This window comes from Gadus macrocephalus, chromosome 2 (assembly GCF_031168955.1).
Source record: "Gadus macrocephalus chromosome 2, ASM3116895v1".
Lineage (NCBI taxonomy): Eukaryota > Metazoa > Chordata > Actinopteri > Gadiformes > Gadidae > Gadus > Gadus macrocephalus.
In genome coordinates this window covers 18800194-18822922 of record NC_082383.1, presented here as the reverse complement: position 1 = coordinate 18822922, position 22729 = coordinate 18800194, and the positions used below count along the sequence as shown (strand labels likewise).

General features: G+C 47.4%; 1 protein-coding gene across 1 annotated transcript in view; it reads right to left on the bottom strand.

Annotated features, from left to right (window-relative positions):
- LOC132451652 (myosin-9-like) overlaps nt 1–17525 on the bottom strand; it is a 42893-nt gene extending 25368 nt beyond the window's left edge. The window contains exons 1-5 of the mRNA XM_060044249.1: nt 17301–17525; nt 3804–4135; nt 1950–2106; nt 496–523; nt 77–169 (exon numbers count right to left, since the gene is read on the bottom strand). Coding sequence (XP_059900232.1) covers nt 77–169; nt 496–523; nt 1950–2106; nt 3804–4130 — 605 coding nt within the window. The 5' untranslated portion in view covers nt 4131–4135; nt 17301–17525. The remainder of the gene's footprint in view (nt 1–76; nt 170–495; nt 524–1949; nt 2107–3803; nt 4136–17300) is intronic.
- Nucleotides 17526–22729: the final 5204 nt, after the last annotated feature.

Below are 22729 nucleotides of genomic sequence, written 5' to 3'. Positions count from 1 at the left end.
GGAGACATGGGTTGATAGGAAAGGAGTGATGGGGAGGGAGGGAGGGAGGGACGGGAGGCAGTGGGGGAGAGCTCACCTGGTCTTCTTGGTCTTGTGGGAGGACGCTACGTGAGCCAGATATTGGATCACCTTCTTGGTGTTTTCAGTTTTACCGGCACCAGACTCTCCTCTGTGTGTGGAGAGAGAGAGCGAGAGAGCGAGAGAGAGAGAGACGGCGAGACAGTTCAACAAACCATTTTTGGGAGGAAAGCAGAACAAAAAACAGGATTCAATGTGGTGATTCAGGATTATTTTTTTAATAAGTTAAATTGTTTGTGGGCTTTCTTTGAGTTTAAGTTATTGAGCTCATCAATAATAGATAGTATATTTTATAGATGGTAAAATATGCATACATCAATATTACAGAGAAAGGAGAGGGGAGAGACAAAGAGGGAGAGGAGAGAGAAAGGAGAGTGTTCTTGGCATCTTGCTGCACGGAATCTGTCGTGAACTCACGTGCATAGGATGGACTGATCTTCACGATCTGTGGACAGACATGAACATAACAGTCACAACATGTACACTAACGCAACAAAGTAGACAGAAACTCAGCCAGCCCTCATTATACAAGCTGTAAAACAGTAGCTTTTTGACTCAACAGGAAGTCTAGGAATGGGGGACAGGAAGTTGATATCTGGCTTCCTGTGTGACAAAAACGTATCGAGACTCAACACTTCTCCAGCGATCCTAATGCCTTCCTGGAAGCAGACAGGATGGTGTGTCTGAGGGGCTCAGGTGATAAAAGACGGGAGTGCAGAGATGGAAGAGCTAACGAGAACGAGCCACTAAAATAACTTAATGTTTTACGTACTAGCATCGAGGGTAGCTTCTTAAAGTGCAGTCCCAAACTGCGCAGACAGGTTTGATTCCAAGAAGAAGTATTTTGTATTAAAGATACTGACTTTGAAAGATCTTGACCATCATAGTTCTATGAATATCTTTTTTTGTAAAAGTAGCATTAATCAACCTTGCATCGAACATGATTTAAACATTTATCGTACAAAGGCCCGGGAGTTTAAAGTTAGGACTGTTTCTGTGGCAGGACCGGAGGATTTATCGACGAACGACACGCAACAGCCGGGAGGAGAACCGGGCCCAGCTCAGGAGACTTGCCCAGGGGACCACAGCGCACACAGACCAGATCCAACATGGCTGACCCCCCCTGACCCCCATCTACAAAGACCAGAGCCAAGAAGGCTCGGAGCTGGGGGTCGCCCGCACGGCGGCCATGTTTGATCTCACAGGGCTCTCTTGTTCGGTGTTGCAATGAAGGGCGGTTTAACTCTTCAACAACATCCTAAAAGCTGTAGTTGTAAGGTTTCAAGATCTAAATGGTGTGTATACTTTGGGGGAAATTCCTTAAAGATGGCGGATCTTCTGAACCCTACTGAAGATAACTTCTAGTTAATTCAAATAGGAATCGCAAAACTTGTGGTTAAACGTTGAAAAAAAAGAAGAAGTAAGTATTTAACTCCAGGGGCATCGTGAGGTCATGATTGGGAAAGGGGGATTTCGGATTTGTTAAAAATATAATAAAAACTGGCCTGGGCCAGATCTTCAGGGTCTTCATCGCTGCCAAGTTTGAAGAGATGTCATCCAGTTATTTGCCGTGATTAATATGTTTTGTTTATAAACATATGAACCACTGTTGAAAAGGCAATTCTACACGCGATTAGTCACATTCCTTCTTTATGGGGACCACAACAGAAAGCAGCCGTACTCACATAATACTCAAACAACCGCAATGCCACTTTTGGCTACAGAAACAGTCAAAAAAACAATAGATAACGCCTCAGAAGGTTCCAAGCTAATACGCTTATAAGATACTAAGCTGGACGTAGCAGGATCCTTGTGCAGTAGATAGCGAGCTAATTAGCTAGCAGTAGCTGTAGCCGGCGGGCGAAGCTTACCCTGCATCATGCTTCTGTAGGAGGTGTCGGTGATGGCGTAGATGTGAGGGGGCATCTCGTGCCTCTTCTTGCCCTTGTACATGTCCACAATCTCCTCAGAGTAGATGGGCAGGTTCTTGTAGGGGTTGATGACCACGCAGAATAGGCCGGAGTACGTCTGCAGGAAGAGGGCGTCTGATTAGAGTCGGTACGGGGCTGTGCGGATCATCAGAGGCTAGGCCCGATGGATGCTAACCTTCCTACTCATGTTCTGGTTCTCTAATCTAAGGAAAATGTGTGCACTTTCTTGGACTCCTCTGGGAGGTGTTCCCATGATGCATTGATTCTCCACCAATGCTGACCTCCATCATACACAAGGAACAGGACACACTGACCTGGCTATCTTTAACACCATACCTCACTTTAACCATTCCTTACTTTATCCCTATGCATAACACACTTAAACTTCTGTGTGTTTAAAGAAGTAGAGCACTGGTCCTCAATTTATAGATTAACGATTATGTTAAACACAATCAATAAACTATTACCATGCCATTATAGATATTGGTTAAAATATCAACAAAACCAACAAAAAGCGTTGGAGAGTATTTGTTCCCTTAACACAAACTTGTGTGGTTGCATAACGTGAGCCACGCCCCAGCCAGATCAGACCGGTCTCCTTGGGAGTTGGAACCAGTCTAACCCTAAGCCAAGATTTGTAGCAGGGCTTCTCCCCAGAACCCCTACAGACCTCAACTCCCCTCGTACACAACATTGCACTGATAACTTCTACCACACACAGTCCTCTGGTTCACATCGTTCTCCTTGCCAGGTCCTCTCTCTCTCTCCCCCCTCTCCCTATCTCCCCATCTCTCCCCCCCTCCCCATCTCTCCCTCCCTCCCCCTCTCTCTCTCTCTCTCCCCCCCTCTCACTCTCTCTCTCCCCCTCTCTCCCCTTGTGGGGGGGGGGAAGTCAGCAGCAGGGACAGGGGAGTACGGGTGAGTATACATGACCGGGTCAGCTAGGAGCTAATTCCCCGGGCCCTGCAGCCAGCCATACATGGCCTTCATCATGGTAACATTTACTGCAGCGTTTAGAGTCCATATCCAGAGATCTGCTACTGGGAACATGCCACCATAACCCCCAGTTCCCCCACCCCCCCATCCTACACATCCTCTCAGGAGGCCATTGTTCCCAGCAGCTTCCTGTTTACCAACAAGGAAATACAGATAGAACAAGAGACAGCGATACGAGGGGGAGCCGTGCACAAAGACCAGACTGTTGGCTTACACATTAACCAGTGCCCTGCCTGTAGAGCTAGACTCCTCTACACCAGACTCACTCCTCTACAAGGTAGAGGTCAGGGCATGGTTATACACTTATAAGGAACAGTTTGAGTTGTAAAAGTGAGGCCAAGACTAGAGCAGTATTTAAAAAGAGGCTAAGAGAGGAGCAGAGTACTACACACGTACACACTTAAGTGTACGCACGTATTGCATGTTGCACGTCCTTAGAAATAGTACTTGCAGGTGTAGCATCTTATCCTAGCTATCTCTGTTGCCTACGGGGAATGGGTTAACCTAGTGATCGTTAGTGCTCGGCACTATGAATATCCTTACTGTACCGGGGCTAGTCCCTTACCGTACTATTGTTTCTCTCTCTGACAATTTAGTTATTTTAAGTCGTTTTGGATAAAAGCATCTGATAAATGCCGTGAATGTAAACGTAAAAGAGTACTTTCATCAGATGAGGCCAGGGCAATATACTACATATTTCACATTTGACAGCAGTAGTACTGAGCACTTATGTAGATGAGCCCGGAGTAGTATTGAGTTATATTTGGACAGTTTTGAGCTGTGTTCAGTAGTACTTACGTAGATGAGCCCTGAGTAGTATCTCTCCTTCAGGTTGTGCAGCACCGAGGCCTCGTTCAGGCAGGTGAGCTCCGCCATGTCCTCCACCTTGCTGAACTTGGGCGGGTTCATCTTCTGGATGTCGTCCTTGTTCACCTTCACCTTCTTGCCCGAGTCGGCCAGCTCCACCATGCACTCGTCTCCGCGCTCCTCGCGGACCGAGCCCGCCTCGAAGCCCAGGCGCTCCGACGGCACCCACACCAGCTTCTTGGTGGCCCAGTCCGCCTGCGCCAGCGGGTTGGTGACCATGTTACGGTCCACATACAGGAACTTATCAGCGTCCGACATGGTGGCTGCAGAGGGAGGGAGAGAGGGGGATGGTCGTTTACTAGCGCTAGTCGGTATGTCTACATGCACTTGTTCAGCCAACTTGGTTGGACCATCGCTGGCGTCCATTTCACAAGGAAAGAAACAATTCTTATACATTATTCTCAGGGCAGGAGGGACATATGCAGATTGATGTTTTCTTTTTAAGTGATGGGTTATATTGTATTAGTAAAAAAGATATGATTGAATAAAAATTGTGTTAAAGGCTGAGTTTCTGTTAGTGATCATTTGCTTAACACACTCATGACAGGAGGTCAAACGCCCTCAAGGTTGAACACTGGTGTACTGAGTGAACATTAACTGACTTCCTCCTAACAGCACTTATCCAGGGAACCGGGTACTGTGGCCGATTAAGGAATCTAAAAATAACGTGATGATTTCTTATTTTCCACCATCGACCAATCGTCTAGGAGAAGAGTACACTTATACATCGATTTTGTTTTAGTTACTAAGACAGATTCTTTATCCAAAGCAGTTGTGGTGAATTAAAAAGGTAATCTGGCTCAGGATCAGTTATATCAGCAGGTGTGGCCAGGAGGCGAATGGGGAATCGAACAAGGAACCATTTGCCGGGGTCAGCTCAATAAATGACTTCTTGAAGTGACTCTTTACACATCTCCCTCCTGGAGATATCCCGGACCATAAAAGTTTCCCTGGAAGCCACCTTATCAGACCCAAACCCATAAATCCGAGCACGAAGAGTTTTATCTACTACAGAGAATCATAAATTCTGAGTGGCTCTGCTCATCTGCTGCGCACATCGCAGATAGTTTAATAAAGCACATAAAGCTTGCTGGTTTAGTGGAGGAATGCGGGCGGACGTCGTCTGCAGAGGAAACTTCTGTGGTCAGAGATCGACCCATCGGGGGTTAGAACCAGAGAGACACGAGTCCTTCACAGTCACGGCCGGAGGTCAGCTGACCCCGGTCGCGGAGCCCAGTCATTCTCTGTCCTCGCCCTGACGTCAGAGACAGATCAGCTGTCTGCAGGCTCCACCACACACAGACAAGAAGACACCACTCTCCGATTGTTACGCTAATGGAGTCCTCCCTTCTAACCGCAAAAGGGGTGACGATTATGAATGTTATCAGTGATATCAGGAGGAGGAAGCGGAGGAAGGACTTTCCTCAAGCCCGGTAGTGAAAATCCATGTTTACTCTGAATCAATTGAGCTTTCCTCTCTTTTCTTTGCGTCATCCAGATTGGTTGTTTACCTTTTGCCTGCTGTGAAAGCAGTGCTACCTCATGCATAAATCTGTTTGGCGAGAAGGCAGGAATGTCTGGTCTTCAGGTAAACATCTCCCACCTTTGATGCAAGGACAATGCATTACGGAGACAGGATGAACCTGAACCTCTTTTCCCCCCCAAGAACAACATATTTCTGGAGAGGGGGGGGGGGGGGGGGGGGGGGGGGGGCAGGGATTGTTTAAAGACTGTTCAGGGCTCAGAGGAGACTGGGGTATGCATTCATTAAAATACGCTTATTTTCTTTTTTTATTTGGAAGTCTCATCCGTCCTAAATGCAACATCTCAAAGAAACTGCCACGTCACTGGTGAGGACCAGGGAGGTGGAGAAGACGTGAAGTAGAACCGACGTAGAACCGAACCACGGTTCTCGCAAGCTGACATTAAACTCAACAGGGTCAAAGGAACGTCATCCCCGTCATTCCACCTTGGTTCCTCTCCGAGAAGCTCTTAATCAGAGCACCATCTGCGGGCTCCCACTCTGCCAGCAACGTCTCACCAGCATTCAATCAGCCCGTGTGGCATTCCCGGATTTCTTTCCCAAGAAGGGATTTATGGTGATGCACAACATGTGTGGAACATTTGAGCCGTATGTGGCTTTTTAAGTGATGAATATGCGGTCTTAGGAGCGCTAAATATGCGAATAAAAGACGGGAGTGAAACGTCCCTGTCTGGATGGATAGGTACATCTGCTGCACTCTATTTCAGAACAAGCTTGCAAGAAGATTTGTCAGAGTAATTAGCCAATTAGCGATAAAACCACCACTAAAAGCCCTTTGTTGTTCAACATTAATCAGTGTCTGCGAAATCATATCAATAGTTTACTTTCAACATTCATGACTTTATAATTGACAGGCCTCCTTACTCTCCTCCTCATTGGCTAATGCAGTCATTAACTGAGCAGTCAACATGAGCAACACTTCCCCAAACACAAGGCCGTCAGTGTGAACGTCCTGATTTAGTGTTCTCGTTGAACGTGCTCCTGGGAATAACGCGGCTGTAACCTTGTTATAGACGCGATTTACCTGTGTCGCAGGAACTTTTTCAAACTCTTGTTGGTTTAACAACCCACCTCACCCCCCTCCAACGATGGTTGCTAGGGGCAACCACCCGTCGAGGTTGGCAGGGTAGCAGTTAGAACCGCAGGGGTCTGGAATATCCACGGCTAATGCCGTTTCTGCCCATTTACAGTCAGACATTCCGGGATCCGATTCCAAACCCTAAGTTTCCACTCTGGGAAGCAATAGTATGCTAAAGAATGTTTGAGTTGAACTTTCACTGTGTTTCTGCCAATGACGGGAATCAGAGGGTTCAAATAAGAAATTGACCACAACATACATTCTGACCAATTTTGAAAGACAACAAAGAAGATCACCAAGGTTCCAGAACTTCAACAAAAGTGTTCTTGATTAAAACAGTGGATGGATGCAAGGGGGTTCCTTTCAAATGCAAATTAGGTTCTAAATCTTCCAAATAACTGTTCCTGATCAGAGCAGTGGCTGAACAGAGGCGGGGCAGGCCTGAACGAGAGTAGCTCAGGTCGACCGTGGCTTGAACACAACCGCCAGCGTGGGTAAAAACCACAGAAAGGTAAACAAACGGAGTGGCTGAACCAGTAGGACCAGTATGGAGCATGCAGAGGCGGTGCATGCTGGGACCTGGGGAGCTGAGGGGTGGTGAACGGAACATGCTGCCCTTTCACTGGCGCTGGGTTAATATGACGACACGTCATTCCTGGGAGGTGTGCAGGCCCCTCCTCCGCTGGGTTAAATAGGTCCTGGTGACCGGTCACCATAGCAGACCAATACTGAAGAGATACTTTAGTATCCTGTAACAGTAGGATCCTATAGCAGTAGTACTAGCATCCTATATTAGCAGTAGTAGTATCCTAGAGTAGCAGTAGTATCCTAGAGTATCAGTAGTATCCTTGAGTATCAGTAGTATCCTTGAGTAGTAGTATCCTAGAGTAGTAGTATCCTAGAGTAGTAGTATCCTAGAGTAGTAGTACTAGTAGTGACCTATAGTATTAGTAGTAGTAGTATCCCAGCATAGTGTAACCTCTACCCCCTTATCTAATACTCTAACAAATTACAAGAGGTCAAGAAGGACGAGGTTTGAATGATCAAGGCTTTATTGTCACCGCAGAGAGTTCCGCGTTATATCCTAGTTGTGTGACCTCCCCTAAGTTGTCCTTGGCCAATCACAATGCTCTAAACTACGGGCCCTCGGACGTTCACGGCCACGATACATTTTATATAGTAATACAAGCATTACATAAAAAAAACATTAAACATTAGTTACATGAATTTACATATTATACATTAGTTATATGAAGTTACATATTATACAAACATTAGTTATATGAAGTGAGGTCTTTCATTAAAAATCCATTCATCGTTTATTAACCTGATCTTAGATCACCATGACTTACCACATGGGTTTAGGAGATGAGCCCTGTGGAAGCAATAATAATTTAAACAGTAAAATATGCAGTTGTAATAGTCAACAATGCCACTTTATTTGTAGTAGTTGAAGGAAAAAACGGGATATACAATCCTAATCCTAAAGCTGGTAGTGTCTGATTTTAACCAGTGTATGAATTAGTTACCTTAAGTCTAATATAAGCCAGCCGTCTTTGAGGGGCAACTTATGTGTAAATGAGGAAAACATGTAAATGTCCCTCAAAATGCAAGTTGTTGTTGACCAAGGAAAGCCAGGTAATATCAAGTGTTCATCAACATATGGCTCCATTGTAAATATATTTACCTTATATTCTTGTATAATTCATACTTTAAGATAACCTTACTTATACTTATTATCTAAGTGAACTGAGAAATAGACTGATGTCATTGACTACAGAGGGATGTCTTATCTGAGTCTTATCTGTTTGCCTGCAACTCCAGACCCTCTGAGGTGGTGAATAACAGTAGAACAGGGTCTAGAGCCTGCCCCTCTTCCCCCCTGCAGGTACATTCCTCTCCACTATTATTTCTAACATTTGGCAAATATCCTTTTTTAAACCTTTTTATTTTCTACCACCCGAGTCCATCTCCAGCCTCTTCTCTGAGCCCCAAACCTCCTCTGCACTTTTCAGTACAGCCGCACTTTAAGCTCTACGTCACTCCAATATTGATTTAGCTCTGATTGTTCTCAACCTCACCTGGGAGTCTCTTTGGATGAAAGCATCTGCTGGATGACTGATTCATGGTTGGGATTAGGGATAAGAATAACTCCACATGTTCACGGTCTAATAACCATTGGGGCGTATGAACGAATAGGTGAATATTCAATGCGTGCCGACATTCACAAAGGCAGCCATGGCATGGATCTTCTGTGAGAACTCTGACTTACAATGTTAAACGCACCACGCTACACCTAGAATAAAAAGTATGCCACAAATATTCAGGTTTACAGCAGGGCTGCGTAGCAGCAATGAAGAGTGAAGTCCTCCTCATTAAACCGCTCCCGGCGCCACTCGTTTCATCACACTTGGCACATCTCAACTCCCTCCACTACCAACAACTTCAGGACATAATTTTGCAACCCAGTAGAAAGGGCGGAGGGGGGGGGTGTAGAGTTATAATAGTTGTACTTTGTATTACAAATACGGCACGCACGTTGGAGTCCAGACGAGGACAAAACATGACTCACTGAGGACTTCACAACCCCGTTTTTTCCGTTTTGCAACAAACTTAACCCCCTGGACAGCCGCCATTGTGGGGGGTCCAAAGCCCCCCTCGGGCCTCAGCGTGCAGCTTCTCAATCCCTGAGGACCCCCACGGAGGTTACAGTGCAGCATATAAAACACGAACAACACACTGGAGGATTTAGCGCGTTTGTGAGGACCGGAGAAGCGGTCTGTTGTTCTGGAGCAGAGGTTCATATAGCCCGCTGCATTCTGTCATGTTTGACCAGGTCCCGGGACGGGGCCGGGGGGGGGCCTTCTGATGACCTCTGCAGTCTGCACCCCCCTCCCCAAGTTGTTGACACTGCGTGGGACAGCTTCCCTCCAGCTGAGTCCTCTTACCCTCCTCCACATGGCCCTCTCCCTCCCACGACAACAGACACCCCCCTGCACATCCTGTTGGAGGACATGGGAGACGTGAAGCTAATTAGTCACCCTGATGACCCGCTCTGAGGCTCCACGCTCTGAGGCTCCACGCTCCACTGCCTCCCCAACCGCACCCTTCCCCAATCCCCCTCTCAGACCACTTTTTCAGGGCCGCATTCCTTTCCTTCACCCTTTATCAGAGAGCGAGAGACCAAAGGAATTCCAGTAATTTCACTTGTGTATCCCCTCCTCCTCCTCCTCCCACTCCTGCTGCTCCTCAACCGCCCCCTGCTCCCATCTCCCAGACCATGCCCCCCACCCCAGACCCTCCAGCTCCCAGCAACCCCAGGGAGGTTCACTGTAGTTGATCATGTACAAGAAAGTACTGGGTAAGCCGAGTAGTCTCTTGGCTAAATCTTTATGTTTGTGTATGCTTCTGTGTGTGTGTACAAGTGTGTGTATATAAATGTGTGAGTATACATGTATGTGTGTCGAGCTAGCCTCATCATTTTCTACAACTACATTATTTACTTTGTAGTTCACAAAGGATTCCATATGATGTCCAATCATAAACAGGGTGACGGCTGAACGACCAAGATCATAATCATAGTCTGGTCTTGGTTTGCCCTTTGTTGTGTTTTTAGCACAAACAAGAAACCAGGGTGAACTCATTCCAAGACACACCCGCCGCTGTGCTCCAGTTTGATTGTTATCGAGCGCTGGGGCGACGCAGACAGACAGCATACAACACAGACAGACAGTACACAGCACAGACAGACAGTACAGACAGTACACAGCACAGACAGATATCTGGGAGCTGCCACACATACCAGCGGGGTGTGGTCGAGTACAGTCCTCTCACAGGACAAGAGCCATTAAAACAACACAACTATAAATGCACAACAAACAGAGCTGGGGATTCGAGACATGATCTGACCTAAGCCTGCCTAAGCTCCAGTGTGGTGGAAGTTGGAAACTCATTTGTAGCTGCTTAGATGTTTGTCATGATTTTACTTAATTGAAGGCTTGGTCGTTCAGCCTCACTTGTAAAGTCGCTTTTGGACCAAAACAACTGCTTTGGTCTGCATATGACATGCCTGTGCCTTTGTGTGTTGGGGTCCCTCCCAGTTGAGCCAGGATGGAGTAGTGAGGAGGTGGATTGGACCCCAGGCCACTAGGTATGGGGGACATGGTTTTGATTCCCATGGCCACAGTCAACCTGTAGGCCTGCATGAGCAGGAAGTTTAACTGCACCTTCTCATTTAATGATATGCAACTCAATTATCTGCAACATTCAGAATTAAGTGTCTGCTACATGCCTAGCTAATCAGATGATTCCTGAGGTTAAAGAGAAGAATAAAGAATAAAAACCAGGGAGCCGGCCAGCCTGTAATCCATCGCTAGCCTTCCTCCCACAGACCCACAGTACCGTCCATGACACAGATAGTCTGTGACACATTTCAGACTCTCAGGAGAGCCGCACGGGGGGTGAGATGAGCCACTAATCTATTCCGGTTTGACTCTCTCTGCTCCACATCCAGAGTACCACAGAATGAAAGACCTTTTTAAAATACTAAGCCCTCCACAGTGTCGTCAGATGGCATCAGTATGTTACGTTTTACTGGTCAGGTCGCGTTACAAAGACAAACATGGCCTCTCTCTTCTCTACCAAGGTCCAGCTGGCCTTTCTCTCTCTGCCAACTAGAACCTCCCCATTCTGAGCGCTGTGCTGACGTCTTCAGACTGTGGAACAAGCAGCCAACTGTGAAAACATCTGACAGTCCACTGAGCTAGGCTGCTATATCAAGATTACCAGGCCTGCTGAGTCCTCAGCATAGTTACCCATTAACAGAACACTCTACGATAGACAGGACGCGTCACCCTGGAACTGCTTTTGCAGTCGGAAAAGATGGCATCCTAACAAACGCGACTACAATAGTTAAACTAGGAAGGGTACTGTAGCTTTTGGAGGGGAAAACCAGGAAGAGGGGAAGGTAAACCAAAGTTTGCAGAGAGCGGACTGCGGCCACAAAGACAGGAAACTCTGTGGGAGTGAAGAGGAAGGGAAACGCCCGATGGCAGCGCTATACCACAGGCCCAGCATGTCGGCCTCTAGGGTCCAGACATCCGTGTGCTGTATGCCTTTACCGGCACTTGGGTTAGGGGGACATAGGTCCAGGTCTACACTGGAGGACTGATGTTGACTTCGCTCCACCAGAGGGGGTTGTGAGGCTGAAGCCCCAACGACGTGAGCCTTTTCAGTGGGTAAAGTTCCCCCTCATTACGAAATATCCTCAACGTGCTAGGTTATTTGCTTCTGATGGATCTACAGAGAAAAGAGGCGTCCTTTTGGAAATCTCGGTTGTCAATAAGTACATAGAGCCCGGTGCTAGCGTCTTATCATTCAGACCAAGGAGACCCTCCAAGCCCCTCGGAGTGCGTCCCAGCAGCTCAGCTCTCCTGCAGAGCTCCATGGCCACACTCTGATCAAGCCCATCTGCTGCCAGACTCCATTCCTACCCTGTGAAGACACCCTCTCATATTCCCCTCAGCCATAATCGTTTACTTTCAACTATTTATTATTCACAAAACACACTGTTGGTTATTGTTCTGGGGGGGGGGGGGGGAGAACTTAAGCATGCCCAGCTTGGAGACAAACGTCTCTTCTCCGAGATGTTTCTCCAGCACTGACGAGTGAGGAACGAGTTCTTGAGTTCCTCCACAGTTCTTCGCTGAGCCGTGGTGGTAAGAGAGCACGATGGTCCCTCATGGCCTGAGCGCACATTGTTGAAAGAATTCAGTCATCACTTCAGTCAGACTCAGTTATGAAGTGATGCTGATGTACATTTCAGGTTATCATTTGACTCCCAAACCTCTTGTGTAAACGTGCATAGGCGCTTTATTTTTTTTAATAAACTGATGAGATTTTTGTTCGTGAAACAGATAATTTTTATTTCTTTTTTTATTCTTTTTTTTTTACCAAAAACGTGTTTAATTACCAAAACATTTCCAATAAGTATTTTCCTGCAGTCCAGCACTGAAGGAGCAGGCAGCCGGTAGACCATGTGCTGCTGGTTGGTTCAGAAGTGTTCCCTTTGTTCTCTGTGGTTCTCCTGCTCTCCTCGCTCTCCTTCTTGGGAACCGGGAGAGGGAGCGCAGAGGAAATGACAAAACGGCTAAACTATTTTGCCATTTGTGGAACTGTGTGTGAAATATCACAGGGAGCAGGACTGTGGTGTTTTCTTAAGAGCGTACGTAGGTCCAACGAGGAGGAGGAGGAAAAATAAACCCCACGCAGCAGAAACAAACCTAAATCTCTCAGCTCTGTCTGCATTCCTGGCCAGGAGGGCACAGGGACGCAAGTATCCAATTTCCTCTGGTATTGGAGGCAGGCGCTGGGATCACCACCACTAACCAGACATTCACCACCACTAACCTTACCAGACATTCCCCGGTTAACCAGACGATAACCACCACTAACCACACATTCAACACCACTAACCACACATTCACCACCACTAACCAAACATTCAGCAGCACTAACCAGACATTACCAGCAACAACAGTGGCAACATTGAAACTTTTTATACGAGAAACAACATACTTTACAGTAGAGGGTGTAATGATCAAATAAATATTGTATGAGGTGTAAAAACCAAATTAAACTAGATGAAACTGAAGGGTAATAGGTTTACAACTGAAACTAGGTCAAATTTGTCATCCCATTTGCCTCTTCAGATTCATTTATATGTGAAATGTCCCTCAAGAATACCCTTCAGATCAGATTGTGTTGCATTTTGGCTCCCACTATGGAGGCCATTTTAACTCCAAAGTCATTGACAACTGGAAAAGATAAGTCAAAAGATATCCAAAGTATTTTCAAAAATACTTTGGATTCAATTTTATGATCACGCCTATCTTAACGTGGCAGCCCATAGCATATCACCCAAGCCACAGAATACAAAAGCCTGATTTGTCCATATCGAGCTGTCCAAGCACTTAGATAACAGTTACATAATCATTTTTAACGAATGTGAAAGTGCGGAGTGCGGGCCAGACGAACCATCTGCTGGGCTGCAATCACTCTCGCCCAGGGTGCAGATTGTAAAAGATGTTCAACAGGTAGTGTTGGAGCCCAGGCAGCAGATTGATTCTGCCGCCAGCAGTGCAGTTACTTATTGTCCTCTGGTCACCCAGAGCAGCTAAGCCTGTTTACTTTGTGTTCAGTCAGTGTTATCGCCGACGGGAGAAAGGTATTTGGCCCGACCCGGTCGCGCGCTCTTATGAATCAAAGTCTGCCCCAGTCCACTACTACGGTCCAAAAGCCCTAGAACAGTCAACATTCAGAGCCACGCCAACGACTGCATTCAGAGAGTGAGGGCACCAGTCTACCGTCTCAGAGGGTAGGGGGTAGAGATCTGTAATGGGCCGGTTAGTAATAGTTAGAGGGTGCTGCTGAGACTGTAGGGGATAGAGATGTGAGGTGGGCCGGTTAGTAATAGTTAGAGAGTGCTAATGCGAACCGATCTCAAAGTTCACTCTCTGGAGCTGTAAAGCGAGGGAGTTCAACCGTCGTCCAATATCGCACCTAAACAGAAACCAGCAACCTAGCTACACCCACACATGTAGAGCAGGTGTCGAACACACACTCACACACACACACACACACACACACACACAGGAAGTGCTGTACTGCTTTACTCCAAGAGACAAACTCTTAGCTCACTCGACTGTACGAAGAGGAAATGTCGTTCCACATCTAGCTGCACAGCAAGGCAGACATGACAAGTTCATCTAGAATTAATTAAATATTTACAAGAGCCTGAGGGTTCCACATGATGGGGCATGACAAGCCTCCATCTTTTCAGCGTTATAAATCAACAAGTGGCTCGGTGGGTCTACAATTTGTGGTGGAGAAGTTACAAGATGGTGGCCCTGCCTGAACTGATTTCATGTAACTTCAGAAATCACATGATTGTAACCATGCCAGTTACCATTATGGAGCAAACTATTCCAAAATATAACTGGCAAACTATTCTTGCAATAAAACTATTCCATCACCCCCAATATACGGCTCCACAAAGGTGAACAGGATGTGACATCATCCCTCCTCCCCCTGCCTGGCCCCGAACAGGCCTCTGGTCTATGATTAAACAATGACCTCATCATCTACATGCTGAAGGGCGGTTCCTCGTGGAATAAAACTACCATCTATAATAATCACACGCTGCCAAGCAGAGTGAGGCTCCTCCACAAAGGAACAGTAATGGCGGGAGCAATGGGATAGTTCAGAGCCGTTTAGTTTTAAGATTGGCTGTGGGTTCGGAGGCATTTCCTGGTATTGTTTGAAAACCAGCAGAGGTTTACAGGTGTGAGGGAAGAGGAGGAGGAGGAGGGCGCAAACACAGGAACCACCAGGAGCAGGAGAATAAATGCTAGAGAATAAAGTGCTCAGAAGACGAAGAGAGAAGCCAGACCAGAGATAAGACAGACAATCGCTGTCCCTCAGGTATATCCAGGAACACACATTTAAACATTTAACTGGGTTACATCTGTGCACTTGCACAAACAATGGAGCCCATTACATCTTCTCAAGGTGTTCAGGTGCACCCGAGACAATCAGGAGGTTCTGTCGACTGATTCTGCAGTCCTGAACGTTGCCAGGTCCCACCCCCCTTTTCAAGCTGTAAAAACAGCCTTAAAAAAAAAAAACACACTGAACAAGGGTTGCCTTGCCTGACAAGCTACGGATTTGATTGAGTAAGCGAGGAACAATCAAACGCCGTTGGCGCCTGCAGGCCTATCCTGTGGAGTATGATTCGCAGCGATTAACTTGGATTGGCTCATTTTAAAAACGCATGCAACACCTTATTGTGCATCAATCAAAAAAAACTTGTTTAGTGAGGGATGGTTGGGCTAAAGTTAGAAAATATTGGAGGTTTAATTTATCCTTAGAGTAAAAACGAAAAGATAAAACACATTAAAAAAAGGGAAAGGATATAAATTAAGAAGAATATTGTCATAAAATGTAATTTAATTTCTCTCCACCCAGCCTCCGCTAGCATTAGCTCAATGTCATCAGTGAGGAGCGGTATAAACGTTGTCCTTTATCCCTCATCACGTACAGATGAACAGAACCCAAACAGCAGCTCATCGCCTTGAAGCTGGAACATAACATGGCCCAGCGGGGGGGGGGGGTCAAGGCGCCCTCCCCCCATCTCTCACAACTAGCCTGTACTCTCTGAGAGCCAGCCGTAATCTGGTGCGTTGGGATCCGATTCACGGCGTCTAGACAGCGGCCCTCCACAGCCAACCAAATATCTGTGACATGACCGCTCATAGCTGCCTCCCTCTACCCTGAGCATACACCAAGGCAAGAAGTCTCCTTAAGGAGGTATAACGGAACATAGGTCTGCTTTTGCATTGAGGTTAGCTCTGTGTGTCTGTCTGTCTGTATGTATGTGTTGCATATATTACTGTAAGGGGCCTATACAGAGATGTAAACATCCAATAATAGTCGATTAAATCTCGCAGTGTACACACCTCGTATGAACATTCCTGTGTACCCACTCTGCCAAGCGAAGATCAGAAACGATCCCATTTCACGTATCATTAGATTCTTAATACGACAGGTTTCTGTGTTTTGGGGTAAACACCTTCCCTGATATTTAACGGTAACCCTGTAGTTCGTTCGACCCTTGCAACGTATTAGATGAGGAATTAATGCGGGGAGTTTTGAGAGTGTAGGATACACACTTTGATGTTTGTTCTCCACCAGGTCGGTAAAGACCCTCGCTGGAGCTCCTCTCCTCCTGGCGAGATCATGTTCGGTCCGATGAGACCCAGGCATGCGTGAAGGACGGTGCGGTTCACGGCTGACCCGCAGAGGGCCCGGTGCCCACCGTAAATCAATAAACACACAGGGTGAGCAGAGACTCCGCGGTGACCTACATTACACAGGGCGTGCGCGCGCATTGGAACGAGCAACAGTTTCGACCTGAAAGCTCGCGCACATACTTCAAAGAGATGCGAACAGCGCATAAATCTGATCCGTCTGGGCCAAACTTCTGGCAGCCTACGAATTCGGGCCCGGTCACTCAGTGTCCGGTAGTCTGGCTCAGATAGCCCGCTTTGGTTAGAGACACACTCCGACACAACAGGGCTGCATTCTGCTGACAGAAACCGGAGCACCGGAGGTGGTCATAGACACCGGAGCAGGTCGCAGACACCGGAGAGGCCGATCTTTAATCCGGCGTGGATCGGCACCGTGAAATCCTACTCGTAACTGCAGACGAAGTGACGTCAGCGGCGCGAGGCAGTCCCACACGGACGCTCGTGCCATGCGTACCGCGCGGCCACACACAGCGGCGCGAGCACACCGGGCGCGAACTTCGTGCAATGTGTCGAACTTAATGCGTTCTGAACGCGAAGTTTACGAACACGAACACGTACACGTACTTGGGGGGGGGCTACGGTTAAGTGAGCCCCCCCCCCTCAGCGTCCAGAACCCGGCCTGCTCGGGGATCACTTCCTGCCCCTAGCTTAGCCTCGCCACATTGCCCCCGCTGCCCCAAGCAGCACCGTGATTTAATGGTCATTGACTCCATGCAGTATGATATCAGAACACATCATACGGCTCACAAACCTCTGGGAGAATCCGAGTACTGGTAAAACACGATCTAGTGGGGGAGTCCCACCCGACAACGGGATGAAGTGGCACTTTTCCCTCTTCCCGGTTCGCTCCACTCAGGAGAAGTTAGGAACCGGGCGAAAAATGAATGAACATGCGATCAATAAAGACCGACTTTAGAGAGCTGGATGAACCGGGAGCTCACCTGCTGATCAGAGGACGCGCTCAGACGTTATCGACAACCGGGGCTCCGTGGGGGTCTCGAAACAAACTCCTCTCGACTGCCGAGCCGCTTCGTGAAGAGCTAGGACCAAACTACCGACTTCACTCTCTTTTTTTCTCCACCAGCCCCTCTTTTTTTTCAATTTGTTCTACTCCTCTTTTCGTTTTGCTCCCTCCTTCTCTGGTTAGTTTGCGTAAATTTACACGGCGCTGCGCAGTGGGTCGGGGTGCGGTCCGGGGGGGCGGGAGCTGCGGCGGGGGAACGCCCACTTTTCCTCTCCGATAGCCAACGGTTTGACTCGCCGGGCGTTCTCGTCCAATCAGATCAGGCGAGGGGCGGGCTCTGGTGTCGGGGTTGTGCCACTCGTCCTAGAGAAATAGGCCAGTCCCAGGGTGGAGGAGGGCACGGACACAGCCGTGTTTAATGGTAGAGGTATGTGCATACTAAGGATCTTTATGACCATATAAGCACCAGGCCTGGTCAGGAGGACGGACTGATCATCCAGGTTCACTCAATGACGAGTGCTTCAGTCAGGCCCCTGTCGGCTTTGGAAACCTTTGGGCATTTTTCAAATAACTTCTAGAGAAGTAGGACATTGTACCTCATTCGCAATACTTGGAGCTCATTTTATAATAAATATAGTTTTTTTCCAATTGATTGAACATTTTTTATTTACAACATCATCCCTCCATACATGTTCAACTAGTGGTGGTTGGGAGTTATTTCTGGCAGTGGATCGAGGTATGCACCTCCAGTAGCACATACCATGAGATCCCATCAGTTGTCAAGACCCTCTCCCCCTCGGGATGCGGGCTGGGGTCGATGCTCTCCGAGGGACCGTAGGAGCATGTTGAGGACCGGTTAGCCTCAGTGGTTCTCTGGTCGGTGGTTATAAATCATCCATTCCATGTGTTTGGTGTGGCCGTATTGATTGGAACTATTATGAAATGAGGTAAAATATTTCTTAATTGTAATGAACTTTCGGCATTATAAGTCACATCAATGGGTTTGTTTAAATAACAAGTAATCACAGTTAGGGTTATTTTTAACTCCAAATTTAGGGAGAGGCACAGGGAGAGTTTTCTTAAGCACGCCTGAATAGCGTCTGACAGGAGTTATTATTTAGGCATGAATAAAAAAGAACAAAGACATGTCAACACCACACTCCAATGAACAGCCTGGCCAAAACAGGTAGACTCCAACCTGTTAGCTTTAACAGGTTAGCTCCAACCAGTTAGCTAGGCTCCAAATGGTTAGCTTGGCTCCAACAGGTTAGCCAGGCGCTAACAGTTTAGCTAGGCTCCAACAGGTAAGATTGCCTCCAAAGGGTTATCTAGGCTCCAACAGGTAAGATAGCCTCCAAAAGGTTAGCTAGGCTCCAACAGGTTAGCTATGCCCTAACAATTTAACTTGGCTCAAACTGGTTAGCTAGGCTTGAAAAGGTTAGCTAGGCTCAAACAGGTTAGCTAGGCTCCAACAGGTTAGCAGGTCTCAGAGGTTAGCTAGGCTCCAACAGGTTAGCTATTCTTTTACAGGTTAGCTAGGCTCTAACAGGTTAGCTAGGCTCCAACGGGTTAGCTAGGCTCCAACAGGTTAGCTAGGCTCCAACAGGTTAGCAAGGCTCCAACAGGTTAGCTAGGCTCCAAAGGGTTAGCTAGGCGCCAACAGATTAGCTAGGCTCTAACAATTTAGCTTGGCTCAAACAGGTTACCTAGGCCCCAACAGGTTAGATAGGCGCCAACAGGTTAGCTAGGCTCCAACAGATGTTGTTGCAGGTAGACTAGGCTTACAGTTACATTTCAACAGATCTTGCAGCAGGTAGACTACAACAGGTAGACGTGGCCCTGACCGGTACATTACACCTGTGTTGCAGCAGGTAGACTTCAACAGGTGGACTACAACAGGTGTTGCAGCAGGTAGACGTGGCCCTGACAGATACATTACACCTGTGTTGCAGCAGGTAGACTTCAACAGGTGGACTACAACAGGTGTTGCAGCAGGTAGACGTGGCCCTGACAGGTGCATTACACCTGTGTTGCAGCAGGTAAGCTCCGACAGGTAGCCTGCAGCAGGGAGGCTGTCGTGATCAGACCTGCCTCCCACTGTGGGAACCAGAGCGGCTGCCAGGTAACACCATGAGTGACAGCCCGCTGATGCCGTCTCAGGAATGTGGATCCGTCTCTTTTGATTTCTCCAGATACACAGAGAATAATTATGTGCTGTGGTAACAAATAAAAAACGTACAAGAGATTTATAAGCCTTTCGTTAACGTTAACCAAACATTGATACACATTTGTAGATGATAAAATATTGTTAAATATAAGATATTAAAGGACGCCTATTTTACTAACAATGTAATTTTACTACCAGTTTAATTTTACTACCAGTGTAAAGAGCTAAATCAAACCATGTCAAAACCTCCCCTCTAGTGACTTCCAAAGTGGGAGGGTCCACCCCGATGTACGATGTATGGAACAGCAACCAGTTGGTACAGCCCACTGGCTAGGCTGGTAGGCTGAGCAACTATAGTTAATCTACAAAGGTATATTTCCTTTTTGTTAAAGATGAGTTCATCATTAACTAAAGGCTCATAAATTACTTATGACTGAAGGTTATTTTTAAGGCTAACCTGCATTGTTTCACTTTGAAGGGGACAAGAAAAACATTAAGAAATGTGTATCAGTATGTGGTTAAGGTGATGGAGAGATAAAAGTGAAATAGATAGAAGTTTTGAGGGGAATGTGCAAATGTTTTAAACTTGGCCCTCAGAGTAAATCCCAGGTCTGGTCGTCCTGTTGCAGCTGAACCCGCCCACATTGGTTTACTTCCCATCGCAGGAGACTGAGACATGCTTCGACGTGTGTTTACCACATCAACATTAGATCTGGTGTCAGCATCCAGCATCCAGTGCCAACAGACCTTTGGACCCCCCCCCCTCCCCTGCCCCCCACATGTGTGATTAACCCCAGACATGTGTCAGTATGACAGGAATCCGGGAATGTTTGCTCACTGCGGGGAAGACATGTGCGTTCAAAATAACATGACCCAGGCCGTTTGGAAAAATCAATACTGGCTCTCTAACGGTCTCTCTCGCTCGCTCTCTCACTCTCTCTCACTTTCTCTCTCTGTCTCTCTGACTCTGTGAACAAGGTTCTCTCTCTCCAGGGGATGGATGGTCACTTTACAATGATGCATCCCAAGGTCAAAGGTCAAGATTTCAGCATGTAATGTCAGATGACCAGAGAAGATGAAAGAAATTGAAGAGAATAATGATGACCGAGAGCGAGAGATAGCGAGAGAGTGAGATAGACAGAGAGACAGGGGGGGAGAAAGAGAGAGAGAGAGAGAGAGAGATAGAGAGAGACACAGTGAGAGACACAATAAGATACAAACACAACTGAATTTGGCAGAAAATAAATAAAGAATTAAAAACACTGAGAATCCTGTAAATTACCAAATAAGGGCACTTCTAACCCTCCCTCCTTCTCACTCTCCTTCCCTCCCTCTCGTCCTTCCTTTTCCCTCCCTCCCTCTTCCCTTTTTATCGCCTCTTATTTTTCTTATTCTTGTCTTCGTGACCCAATCTCTATCTCTCCTTCCCTCTATCTCTCTCTCTCTCTCCCTCTCTCTCTCTCCCTCCCTCTCTCCCTCTCCCTCCTTCTATTTCGTTATTATTGTGCCGTCTACGTTTCCTCTGCCACGATGTCAGAGTGTTGTATCTGAAGAGCTGCAGTCAGCAGTAACAGCAGCAGGGCGTGTCAAAGGGGTGTGGTCAGAGGGGCGTGGTCAGAGGGGCGTGGTCTTAACCTCACAGAGGACAGAGAGGGACCCATTCACCGGCCCGCTAGTGTTACACTCGGGCATGGATGTATTCATGTGTGTGTGCGTGTATACAGGTGTGTCTCGATTCATGTGTGTGTGTATTCACGTGTATGTTTATTCAGGTAAGTGTGTATTCATTTGTGCGGCCGGTGAAGTGATGGTTGGGGTGGTGGGTGTGGAGGGGGGAGTGGGAGGGGGGGAGGCATATGAGGGCGCAACTTGGGCGTAGTTTTGCCGATAAATCTACAAATGAATCTCACGCTTTTATGACCAGCGTTAGTTATTATTATTACAGGGCTCAGAGGTCAGACGTAATAAACATTTGATAAGACAGAAGATAGTTTAATGCAATATGTCTCTTGAACATCAATCACGTACCCACACATAATACACACAATCAACCCAGTCGGTCGACACACACACACACACACACACACACACACACACACACACACACACACACACACACACACACACACACACACACACACACAAACACACACACACAGAGCTCTAAGCATGACATGGTGTGTATGTGTGCACAAGTCTACACTTGTTAGCGCCTTTTTGCATGTTTGTGTGATTGTTTGTTTGTGTGAGGGTCTATGTGCGTGTCTGTGTGCGTGTCTGTGTGCGTGTTTGTGTGTGTCCTTTCCATCATTTCTCCAAGCATCAGACCCAGAACCTGAAGACCCACTTCGGCATCACCGTATACTACCTCCATCCATATATCCCGCCTCCCCCCGTACCCTCCCCCCCCCCCCCCCGTCCCGGGTAATCAGCAGACAGGAAGCGGCGATAACACGCGTTGACTCACTGCCACCCAGGAATGTTGAGCGGAGGGCGCCGCGCGCTCACCGCTAGCGGAGAAGCTTCTTTTATTCTCCGCGGCCGTTGGTCCGGGTGGAGTTTGAGGACTCGCAAGAAGTGTGTTTGAAAGATAAATACAGATCGTATATTTGTATTACAAACACACTGTGTGCTTTTTTGCTGCTCCAGCTCTGGGGGTTGACCTCGGCCTTCTCCTTCTCTCTCTCTCTCTCTCTCTCTGCTTCTCTCTGCTTCTCTCTCAGCCCCCCCCCCCCCCCCCCCACCCCCAAAACACACACACGCACGCACGCACACACGCACACACAAACGGGGCATTTAGCTCCAGGTTAACTCAAACAAACTCATACGTTAACAGCTTACCCATATGGGAACAGAAGGGAAACAGAGAGGTGTAAGGAATCACACACACACACACACACACACACACACACACACACACACACACACACACACACACACACACACACACACACACACACACACACACACACACACACACACACACACACACACACACACACACACACACACACACACACACACACACACACACACACACACACACACACACACACACACACACACACACACACACACACACACACACCACTCCCACTCCCACTCCCGGCCTGGCTCTTTCCCTGGTCCTTCCTCTGTCTTTTTGCCTTATATGGTAACAAGAGTGCTGGAGTAGGAGCGAGAGAGGAGGTGTGGTCTATTGTTTTTGGCGGAAGAGGTGTAGGGTTACGCTGCTGGTA